The sequence below is a fragment of the Tyto alba genome, unplaced genomic scaffold (assembly GCF_018691265.1).
Source record: "Tyto alba isolate M040663 unplaced genomic scaffold, T.alba_DEE_v4.0 Super-Scaffold_6, whole genome shotgun sequence".
In the NCBI taxonomy this organism is placed as follows: domain Eukaryota; kingdom Metazoa; phylum Chordata; class Aves; order Strigiformes; family Tytonidae; genus Tyto; species Tyto alba.
In genome coordinates this window covers 3,464,975-3,477,562 of record NW_024881327.1, presented here as the reverse complement: position 1 = coordinate 3,477,562, position 12,588 = coordinate 3,464,975, and the positions used below count along the sequence as shown (strand labels likewise).

At 36.2% G+C, this 12,588-nt stretch overlaps 1 protein-coding gene across 5 annotated transcripts in view; it reads right to left on the bottom strand.

The window, feature by feature from the left end:
* The window catches only part of SPOCK3 (SPARC (osteonectin), cwcv and kazal like domains proteoglycan 3), a 214,475-nt gene that overhangs the window by 57,881 nt on the left and 144,006 nt on the right, over nt 1–12,588 (bottom strand). For all 5 annotated transcript variants that reach the window (XM_042808123.1, XM_042808125.1, XM_042808124.1 and 2 more), the window contains one exon: nt 4,862–4,976. In XM_042808123.1, the coding sequence (XP_042664057.1) occupies nt 4,862–4,976 (115 nt within the window). The remainder of the gene's footprint in view (nt 1–4,861; nt 4,977–12,588) is intronic.

Below are 12,588 nucleotides of genomic sequence, written 5' to 3'. Positions count from 1 at the left end.
TGGCAAAAAGTGCCAAATGACAGAACAGCACTCAATAAAACTATTTTGTTCCAAAAAGCACACATTTTTTTAAGGAAATAAATTACATTAAGCAAAATGAAAATCTGTTAATGAGACAAGAAGACATTCAGATACAAAAGCCTTATCTCCTCTACCTCTATTTCTCTACTAAGTCAACTAACTTTTCCCAAAGAAATTTTGCTGTTAATATTTTAATCTCAAATTGGCTGAAATGAAACATAATTTAAATAAAGCTTTGTAATACACTTTAGTGAAAGAGTAGATGTAGATTGGTGAATTGTACATTCCTAAATAAATGTAACAAAATTTCAAATAAATGTGCCATTGCAGTAGGTGAAAAAATAGTTTATAATGTGAACACTAACAGGTAGCAGGTAAGTCTCTCTGTGTCTGTGAATTTCCAGAATTGAACTTTTGAACCCTCAAGCACAAGGCTGCTACTTGCTAGCTGCAGTTGGTATGGACTGGTATAAATTTTGAAAAAACAAATGTGGCATTTCCTGACCCCTCCATTCAGCAAAGAGACATGGGACAGAACTAACGATTAGGAAGCTGATTACGCACTGCGCCTCTGCACATAGACTATTTAGCTTGGGAAAATGGGGGCAGGGGTACTGGGGGTGGGGAGGGACTGAAAAGATGGGTCCTGGAAGAAGAATGACTTCCCAGAAAGAAGACAGCATCCCTGAAAGAAGACAGCCAAGATCCTGACCAGCAGAAGGATGCTAGAAGTGAGGAGAGATCCTGGCAATCAGTGAGATGCACTGGGACGAATTCGGGGGGACTCCCAGGGACCACGGCCACTTAATACCTGACAGGTAACTGCAAGGCAGAAACCAAGATGATCTTCTGCCTGTCTGTCCCAGGTGAGCAGTGATGTCCCTGCTTGGAAGGTAAGCTGAGGTCTAGTGAAGGTAGTGCTGGGTGGGAGGGGGAGAGAGAGAGTGTGTGAGATGAAATCAAGTTGAGTGAAAGCTCTAATCTTATCAGTTCTTAAACAAATCCCAGCAGTCAAATGCACTGCAGGTTCTTGTTTAGTCTGTCTTGCTGGTGATAGCTACAGAATAGGCCAAAATTCATTGCAGATGGTAGGCTGACAAGTTCCTACTCATTTTAGATAGCTGCATATGGAAGCTAAGCATGCTTCATGCCCAGAACAGAAGCAAACAAAAAGGGATTGATCTCATGCTTGTTTTCTGTGTAGTTGGGGATGGGTGGGAAGATGGGTGATCTGAATTGCCAGAAGGTAAAGCAGACTGTGCAGTGGTAAGTGTTAAAGGTTATCAGGACTGTACATCCTCATAAATTAATGCAATTTCTGCATTTAGCCCATTGCCCAGTCTCATCTCCTTATCCCAGTGACGCGGTTGGTACGCCTGCACTTCGCATCATGTGGATTTGTTATGATCCATCAGACAGAAGAGTAGGACTAGCAAAAACACTGTCCTCTATGACAGGCAAGGGACAGGGCTCAGTATGTCTCAAAGCAAAAGGATCAAAACTAGTATTAGGCGGAAAAAATGGTGCCCAGAGTCTGCCAAGGGGACAGAAGTCTCCCCAGTCTTGTAAAATGTGCGGTGTACAGAAGCCTTCCTAGGTTCTGGTCCCACATAACCACCAGGAAAAAGACTCAGAAGACCTTAGGAAAATAAAGACCTTCAGATTCCAGCCCAGTGAAATCCCTACATTCACAACTGTGCAAGCCAGTATGACCTGGATACTCCAAATCCTGGCACATACTTGAAAAGGAGATTAAGGAGAAAATAGGACATGAGGCAATTGCTACGCCCAGAAAATAAGGTAGGGTCCTATAAGTGCTTTCTCACTTGTCTCTTAATTAACACTTCTGTCACTAGTGGTGGTGCCTTCCATTCATTCTGGTTTACCTTTCTCATTCTGCTTCTGTGCAACTCCCTAAGCCACCCTTCTCTTCCATATTGCCCATCTTAATTTATTTCTAACTTTGTCTGATCCTTTCCTCTAACACTGCCTCAAGTGCTCTTCAGATTTTCTCTCTTTTATGGTAGTACATAAAATCTGGTTTTCTTTTCTTTCTCTTTTAAAAATTACTGGAGCACCTACTGTAGTTTATAGTTCATATCATACTCATTGCTTTCTCTAAACAAAACAAAACCAAGATAAAGAACAATCTTTATTTTATTATGTCCATTTTTGCTTGTTTGTTTTGTTACAAACTTTTACATCCAGTACTAGATCAAGTTCTTAGCCCTTTCATTTTTGGATTCAAGCTAATAGCCCCTGAACATTGGTCAGGTTCAATGTTACTCAATGTATCACTGAAATGAGCCAGCATTCACGAAAACCAGGATGCCTGCACCTGCCTCATGCATTCATCAGAGAGATGGATTAGATAAACTTCAGAGCTCACTTCCAACTAAGAGTTTCCTACGATTTTATGAATAGGTTCGGATACATTTTAAGAGGCAATTTTGTTTTTCTGAATACTAGTTTAATTTTGCTTCCCAAAGGAGTATGGAGTTCCACACCAAGATTATTTTGGGAAAGTTCAGAGACATACTTTGCTCCCTAGATACACCAAAAAATCAGTAGAATTTTTCAGTCTTAAAAAATGAAAAATCACTCTTAGGGGATGTATTTTAGGAAACCCTCACTTAAGTTAACCCAGAAACTAGAGCACTAATCTTACTTTACCACTTTGGATTTGCCAAATTTCTAAGTAACTGGCATGTGTGTAAATAGCTTGAAACAATGGAGTTCCATTTGAAGAAAATAATTGTATTCTTACAACAAAAGTTCTTGCAACAGAAGTTACAAAAAATTTTGTATTCTGTTACCATAATGGCTGAAATTTCAGTAATGATACTCAGCTCACCTACACATTTCTTACGTCTCCTGGCCTTTGGCCTTGTAAAGAAATGATACTCAAATTTCAATGTTGCAGTAAAATGTAGCAGTTGGAAAAGCCCTGAATTTTGCTTGCCTTGACAATCTGTCAGGACAGGATTAGTGTTAATTCCCATACGTATACAGGATCTTTTTCCTTCTCTTTTACATAACTAAGCACAAGTAATCTTGATCCCTTGGCAGTACAAATCTTCAGGAAGGGTTTCTTCCTAATTAAAAACAATTCCATTTTGTTGTAGCCAATAGAATTTGTCTATAGATTGCTTTCAGTGTTTAAGTACCAGAGTACCAAAAACTGAATGTGCTCAAAAGAACACATACAAAGATAAGAGTAACTGCATCAGGTGAAACAGCTTCCAGCAGAGAAAATGCTGATTTTATTTTGGTAAAAAACTGAGGGCAATGATACCATATTAAAAAATTTACACTGGAGAATGGTAAGCCTACTAATCACAGAGAGATGCTTCTTGGCTCATTATCTTAATTTCACTTCATGCCCACTGTTAAGTAAACATCTCCACATCTGTGCTGGAGATGCAGAAATTGTTGCTAGTAGAAACTGCAACGGTAGTAATGCTATGCTTTATGTATTATCAAAGGGACCACATTAAACATATAAGACTGGGTTTTCCAGAGTTTTCATTCAGGCTTGCAATGTTAGCAGATGACAAATTTATCTATTTACTTATAGTTACTACATGGAATTGTAAATTAATGCTTTAAAAAAACCTCAAGGCTGTATCATTTTGCAGAGGGTTATAGAATAAGAAATATTTAATTACACAATCAATTATATTGCTGAAGACCAAAAAAGTGACCTAAAGGAGTGTTTCAGAGCAGTTTTCTAATTGACCTGTATGTCTGCACACAGCTTGATGTTTGCAGTGGTCATTTCTATTAATTGTTAAAAGAACATTAATTCATTTTTTAAAATAGGAAAAAAAATAGTTTTGGCAGTAGCTACATCTTATCATGGAACTTGTAAAATTATACTGCAAAATAAATCTGGACTAGTGCATCAAACCATAATAAAATACCAATGTTTACATAAACCAGGAATGTAATGCTACTTTATTTTATCTTTACAAAGGTTGATACAGGGGGAAAAAAAAAATAAAAAATCTTCTAAAACTGATTTTGCTGTATTTCCAATGAGGATATAGGATACTTGTGCATAAAGATTTTTGCTTGCTCATCAGAAGTGTGACTATACAGAAAGAAATAAAAAATACATCTAACAGAGATCAGTCTAAAGAAACACAAAAAAGCAGACCTCCAGTCATGCTGTCCTTGGCAAATTCAGGTCCATGGTGGCCTAAAACCTCATGCTATGACAGCTCTTTATTCTCTAGTTGTTTAACAACCTTGCAAAGTCACCTGGGAGTCACTGAAATACAAATATACTTGGCCACAATTTTTTTTTCTCCAGTTGCACCAATGGCTATAAACCAGTGCAACTGCATTTCCCAGCAGCCTCATCTCATGCATGGTCCGAAAGAAAGCTGATTTATTCCTATCAAACACTTTTCAAACAAAAAACTTAATGGTTCCACAATTTAAGTGCAACTGCTTGCTCCTATGAGCAGCAACAAGGACTTTAAGTTTCCTTTTTTTCTATCACACTTCATTTTCTTTAATATTCAACTGAAAAACATGAGGAGCAAGGAATGAATTTTTCTTTGTCTTAAGTACAGCCATAAGCATGAGGAGCATTAAAGACTAAAAAAAGAACAACAATAACTCATGCTACAATAGCTCCATTTGAAAAATACAGTGGTATTTTACTGTAGGCATAATTTCAAAACTCACAGCAAAGAAAACAATCTTGAATAAAATAAAGCTAGTTTTATTCAAGAATAATCGGTGTTTGTGATCACTGTACTCTTCTGTGAGCAGATTCTTATTTCCTTCTAGAAACAAGCTGTTAAAAAAAATCATACAAATTACCACTCACCTCTCCTATCATTTCTGCCTGCATTTGTGGATTTGTCAGAAGGGCAAGGGCAACGTCCTTCGCATTTCACTGAGATTTGTTTTCCTGAGACACAGGCTTGATAGTCTAATTTGCACTGTAAGGAGAGAGAATGACTACCATTAATATAAACACTTTCTATAATAAAAATTATAGCTCTAAGTATTTTGAAGCAATCTTTCATGAAGTGCTTAAATCTTTGCAGACATAGGTGTTAGGAAAAATTTTCTGCAGTATATGCTACCTATGTACTAAAAATTAGATTATATAGAGGTACAAAGTTTTTGTTTCCTAGCCTGGCTACAGTTTCAGGCTCAATTCAAGCATGAATTCACTTGTGGTGTTAGACTGATTAGAATATGCATATTAAATGGAAGTAGACTGTATTGACTTTCTTCATATTATATGAGCAAGTAAACAAGGCGACAATATTCATTATTGATAGGAGGCAATTAACTGATTATTATGATAGAATTTATGTCTAAATTTCTACCTTTTAGATGACAGTATACTAGTAAAAAGCAATAACAAATAAAATGGAAAGCTGCGTTTGATGCAATTCTGCATACTGACCTTATTTTCCAATATAGATACAGATTATTTTGTGTGGCTCTGATCTCTAGGCTTACAGCTCCAATTCAGAAGGCATACAAAAATTAACTAAATCTAAACCAGGAAATGGAATTATTGTTTCAAGCATATAAAAATAACATAGTTAAAGACCACATAGATAGAAAATAGTATTCTTATAAACACTGTCATTCTTGCTTAAAAGCTGAACTTCTATACCAAACGAAAAGTTCAGGACATAGAGACCTTTCTGCAGGATGTTCTGCCAATGTAATATCAGGAAATACACAAACCAAAAAAAAAAAAAAAAAAAAAGGAAAAAAAAAAAGAAACTAAGTATCTACAAAGAGCTTTTTCAAAAAAGGAAAGGAAAGAAGGAAGATGGTTACGGAGAACACTTCATCCTTGAACAAAGGATGAAAGATGTCTCATTGGTCAGGTAAAAGGGACATATAACTTAAAAGTGTAGGAGTCAGAAAACCAGTTCAAGTAACAAATAAAAATATGAAATGTCTTCTACGCATCACAATGCTTCAGAAGAACAATCTCACCAGAATTTGTGCTTTATAGTCACTGACACACCCTCTGTTTGGGTATCTAACTTCAGTTTAATGCAATTCCGTCATACAATTATCACAATTTCTGGCAAACCCTAAAGCTGAAGTTTCTCTCTCTCCTAAAAATGAGTAAGCTGTGTGAGCATGGTAGCTATGCAGGAATAAAGGAGCCTCCTGAAAGACTGCACTTGAGGTTTCCACTAGTAAACAGATATAAGCACTGTGAATTTAGAGAACTTTATCAACCTTTCATGTAGTCAGACTCCTAATCCTGTCACATTGTCATGCAGTTCTCTACCAATCACAAGCTGAACTGCATCACCGTACCGAAATAACACCAAAAAGATGACATATTAGAAGAGAGAGAAAATAATACCTCAAATTTTGTGTACTTACATAAAATCATCATTATAGTTCAGTCCTGAATGTGCTACCTTTTGTCAAAAAGACATGGTTAAGGGACAATGAGGCTAAACGAATCTTTTAATTCTAACAAAAAGAACAGATCTGCTGCAATTGAAAGGTATACAAATAGCACCAGTGTCTCATAAAGGATCAGAAAACTAAAGCAAAGCAAACAGCTCTGTCTATGTTGACTATGAAACAACTGAATACCTTTTGTATCCCCGGCACAATTACCCTGGCTGTACAGGAGAGTGCTTGCATTAGCCACAATGCCTGCCAGACCCCTTTCCAGACAGTGCATGACCTAATTCACGCTCAAAACAATCTTCACAGTCAATAGAATGGGTCATAGCCCAAATTTAATACATGTTTCTGTTGAAAAGAGACATCTCCCCTTTTTTAAGATCTGAAATTTTTTATTGTTCAATCTTAGTAGCTTAAGGAGTCAAACCTACAAATACGTGTGCTTTAGGCTTTGATTACTCCTGTTGGTGACTGAACTTAACGAGACCGCCATTTAAAACTGCTTCAGATTTGTTTTACTGAGAATAAGAATATGAAAAGTGCAAAACACAGAAATACTTTTTCATTTTTTGAAGATTTCTTTGATCCTTTCCTTGAGAGATTATTTTTTACATACTCCAGTGCTCCTGTTTTCTTTCACTCGAACGTTGCTAAAGAAACCAGTAAATACTTCAAAAGCTGCTCGAGCTAACATAATGAACTGTGAGTTCAGACCTTCTGATTTATTTTTCTTTAAAGATGTATACTCAGTCCTAATTGAAAGTACCATTGCCCTTTTAAATGTTAAGAGAAACTTAATGCCCAACACCTGCCACAGGTACCAATACGTGAGCTAGCGAGTGCAAGGTCAGCACACAACACTTCTAAATCAGTACTTCCATTTCACAGGTGAGCTAGAATTTTACACTCACTGAATTTATTTTATGGACAGGCAGGCAGCAGAGAGAGATTCCTTGTCTCCAGAAAAAACCCAAAATCACAGTGCTTGTGTAAGTCAGAAATGAATTGATAAGCTTTTCCAAAAATTTCATTATAGCAGCTAATTACACCAGAAATATTACTCTGGTTCAGACCTCTCGTCCTTGTTCCCCAAATAAACAATGCACCGGGATACTACAAAGGCAGCCCAGCTAAATAAAGGTGGGTCAGACTTCCCTCAACGTCACTCTCAAAATGATAGAAGAGGAAGCAACATGAAAAACTCCACAGAAAAAGAAACCTGTGGCATACAGAACGTTAGGACACAATGAGAAGTAGTGGTAAAAAGGAGGTAGTGCTGGGATCACTGATGAAATAATTTGATTTGTGAGGAAAATATCTGAATGGTTTAAACAGCAGAAAAATACATAAACTATTATGTTATGTAAAGCAATGAAATAATTCCAATTTATTTGGCGTTATTAGTGACTTATCTATATGGAGGAAATGCCATGAAATTTTCAAGAAACTCATCTGTTGGATTTCACAACATTCCTTATTTAGATTGGTGTTATAAACAGTTAGCTGCTTGTGTTACTTTCATCACAAGCCCTTATATGCATGAAAAAATACCATTCTACTTCTGAATATGTCTAGCTTTTTATCTTCTGATCTTGATTCCCCTTTCCTCTTAGCATATTGGTTTTCTACTCTGGAGTTTCACCATGTCTAATTCGTATGTTTGATTCTAAGGATGCTTCAACTGTTTGTGTTTTCACACATTTTGTTTAAAGACAGAAGAATAGGTATTTCTGACTTCAGAGCTATATGCTTTTAAAAAAAAAATGTATTTCAATACAGACAAAGAATATGTACCATGTCAGGGTCTCCTGGCAATATATTTCAGGATTAATTAATTCCTCATTTCTGTACTGTCAAGTGTCCCACAATAAAATGCAATTTGTTTACTCATATTCTGCTTGTTTGGAAACCTGTTCAGTCTTAAACGGACTCAATGTTCTTCAACATTTGCCCAAAGTAGTTATTTAGTGAGCTAGAGACAAACAATTAAAATCTGTGGGAAGAACATCAAATAATATATGTCATATTTAGACATGGCTCATGCAGCTTTACTGTTATTACAGCAAAGATAATAGTTCTATTTCTGGAACAACTACTACAGTGTATGTTATTTTGATATACGTGAGCTCTGCTCTTAGAACTACTGTTACAGAGTTGGAAAGATTAAATGACAGTAATATATTTCATTAAGCTCTGCCACCTTCCATTCCAAAGCAGCTACCTGTCAAAGGCTGCCAAACAGATCTCTCTATATTGTACGTGTAAAGAGCATAGTTTTGCCCCAAAATGGAAAAAAAACCCACCTATTTTTCCATGTCAAAATAATGAAAAAATGAAAATACAAGGAAAAAAATCCTATTATTTTTGTCTGCATTTGATTGTCATGAATACAAGGACAGGATACATTTTATTTACTACATTACATTTGAAACAATCCCAACTTCCCCTGTATTTGTAAACCAAGTTCCAGGTGAATACACACTTCCATGTATACATGCTTACTTTCAGATAACCACCAAATCATCCTTCTGTGACCAACTGACCTAATTTTTCAAGTGTGAATGACAGTATGCATGTAATTATATTATAGGGAGGACACTGATAAAACCTGTGACTTGGGAAAACTTTTTGATGACTTCAAATACAAAGGATACCTCTACAGAAAGCAGTAATATGTCAACACGAGTATAACGTACACACAGTAAAATCCCTCTGCTGAGTGAAAAAGAATATTCAGAGAATATTTATACAGTCTAGAAGTTTTCATATTAGTCGAATTTAATATTTACTTCCTTGAACACTTGTGAACTGGCTGAGCAAACTTACAGCCACTGAGAAATTGTGAAGGATAGAAAATGTACTATTAGACTAGAAACGAATTAAGATAAAATAAATAAGGAAGGAAAAGATGATTTTAGAAATTATAGAAAAAACAGTTTTTAAGTTTCATTTCTGGGGACCTAGAATAAGAAAGGAGATGGACCGTGATACAGGGTTTTATCAGGCAAATCACAATAGATCTAGTTACCTTCTGTGGAAGAACTTCTACAAAACAGAGACATATTGGATTGCAAGTACCTTGATCTTACCAAGGCTTGTCATACTCTTTTACATTGCAACCTGGTAAGCCGTATTGGGAAGTATGCTATTTGTGTGCTCATACTGGAAGATGAGTACAAAACTAGTTGAAAGTGATCCTCAGAGAGTAGCAATCAATGGCTCACTGTTATAATGGAAGGCTGCATTGGATGGACTTTTGCAAGGGTAAGTCATAACCCTGGAACTATTCTGTCTTTTCATTAATGGCTTGGAAGATGAAATAAAAGATATCCTATTAAACATGGAAGAGGCCGGAATAACTTTAGAAGATAGGAATATAATAAAAATTCTCGTGTTATTGAAATAGGCTAAAAATACAATGTAATTCAATATAGAAAAATGGAATGTTCTACTCTCAGGTAGACATAATAATCACGTTTAAAATACAAGATATGGAACAACTGGGTAGACATCCATTTCAAAGGAAAAATAAAAATCTAGTTATCATTATAAACAATTGAATGGTGTTTAAAAACATTACCATACCGGGATATACAAACAGGACTGCAACCTACAAAATTTGGAAAGTAATTCCACACAGCTCTAGCAGTGCTTAAACAGAGCACCTTGTCCAGCTTTGTGACAAAGTTTCAAACAAGACAGGAATTAACTGAAAGAAGTCCATGAAAGGAGTAACAGGAATGATCAGAGGCCTAGAAAACAGTCACCAAGAAAGAGGCTCAAGAAGTGGGAATGTTAAGTCTTGAGAAAAGAGGATTCTTGTAACAGCTGTCAAATAGGTAAAAGGCATCTGAAAGATACCCTGAAAAGAATATAATGACAAAAGTTATAAGAAATAATTGGCTTAAATTGCTGCAGAAAAGTTTTACATTAGATACTCAGAAGACTATCTAATAATAAGGGTAGTGAAGAAATAAAATAAATTGTTTAAGAAGTTTATTGAATCTTAATCATTGACTTTTCAACCAGGATTAGATAAATCTGTCAGGAATGACACCTGTGTGGTTTATCTTGCTGTGAGAAAATGGGTGGACCAGATGGCATCAAGCTTATTCAATGAGGAAGTACAGGATAGACCTGCTCTGTGAACAAAGCAGTGTCAAGAGACTATTGCTTGCATAAATCTTGTTCGTTTGCTGGAGAGATTGAAAGATGTGTAATGAACGAACCAGGGAGACTGCATGAAAGAAAAGGAAAATAATGCTTATGCTGGTCCATGGATCTTGGATAACTTCAGCAAAATTTCACTTGGCACTGAGTATATCTGGGCTCTCCTGAGCTCTTGAAAATGTTAAATATTTTTAGAGAAACTAAAACAAAAATAAATTGAACATATAAATGCTTTGCAGTATGAAACATGAAAAAAATAAAACCTTTAATTGGACATCTAAACCTCATGAATAATTTTTTTTTGCTTCCATCTAGCTGCAGAACCATCTTCTATCAGTAAAATAGCACTCATATCACACAGAGGGACCCTGTGAGACAGTGTAAATTAGTTACTATCAAAATCTACAGGGAATAAAAACATATTAAAGCAGATGAGGAATTTAACTAAACTGTGTGGCTACTGTATAATAAAAGACATAAGACTGTACTGAACGGTGCAGAGAAGATGAATTAGGTACAAGACAGGTATGTCCGTTCTGTGTGTTAAGTGAGTGAACAGCCCTGTGGAAGAAATGGCAACTGAATTAAGATTGCATAATATGCCTACCTAAAAAGAAAGACAAACAGTGCTTGTGCAACATTAACTTTGGTACTTCCCAGCATTTTATCAATCTGTTTTTTCTCACAGACTTAACTCTGTTCCCTTCTGAGAATACTACTATCTCAGTGGCAAGATAACATATTTTTCCACAGTAGTATAGTCTTGCCAGGAATATCTAGTGGCTTTTAAAAGAACTAACTAAAGCTGAGTAATGAGGAGACACACAATTTCTCTGGCAAGTAAGGAACAGAAGTTCATGCACTGGTGCCTTCAGGTACAGTCTTTAGATACTCCCTCCAGTTCCTCCTTTCCTTCACCTCACCCATGCTGGACAGCCAGAAGCATACCTGGTACACCTCTGCAGTGTACAAGTCAGAAGTTATCTGTCAGGGCATTCACCTGGACCTCCAACACGTACTGCATCAAGACCTTGATATTGGTAAGTTCAGCCAGATACATCAAACACACCCTTTTCTCCCATATAAACATAACTCTGCAGTATTGGAGGAAGCGTGAATTTGATGTGAATTAAAGTATTTTAAAAATTTTCATGTGCTGAGATATATGACACTTACAGAAACGCTTTCTAGAACACCATCGCATTTAACAAATTACTTTTTAGACAACCAATAACCAATACTTATGCAAATGCAAAAAATGTTTAATCTTTGAAGGGTAACTGTCACCTTTAATTGTACCTTATCTCAATAATAAGAGCTCTGTAGAAGTCCGTAACTTTTTTGTGCATTTCAAATTAAACAGGGCATGCTATCTAGTTCTAAGAAAAACACCACTGATGAATAATTAAATCCAGATTCACCTGAAAATTATTAGTCCATATGCTACAAATGCTTAATCTGAGCATATGATTCCATATAGGGAAAAAGTTAAAAGGTTTTTTTTCTTATTATGAACTGTGGTCTTGGATAATGATTCTGACACTAACCAGTGAGAGAGAAGAGAGTAAGAGGCCCTACTTCTGACTCCTCAGCTCTTCCACACCCTTGTTCACTCAACTCTAACCAACCTTCCAGTGAACAGAAGAGGAGAATAAGTGATCTAATACAATTGAAACTGGGGATATCAGCAGGCATTTAGAGAATTCCAAAATCTTACCACCATAGTCCACAACTTGTACACCACAGCCTTCTGCACTGCTACCTACCAACTGAACACTCATAGGTCAAGCAGAGAAACCTAGCTGTTATAATATAAATTAACAGAATGGCTGACAGAATTTGAAATATCCTCTCAAATATACATGTTCCTACCACAAAAGATCACAGTTCTTCCTTCCCTGTCTATTTTCTAGATGATCAACAATGGCTGCTTAGGAGATTTTTGTGTGATGCAATCAACAGCATCTCTGAGAAAAGAGCTCT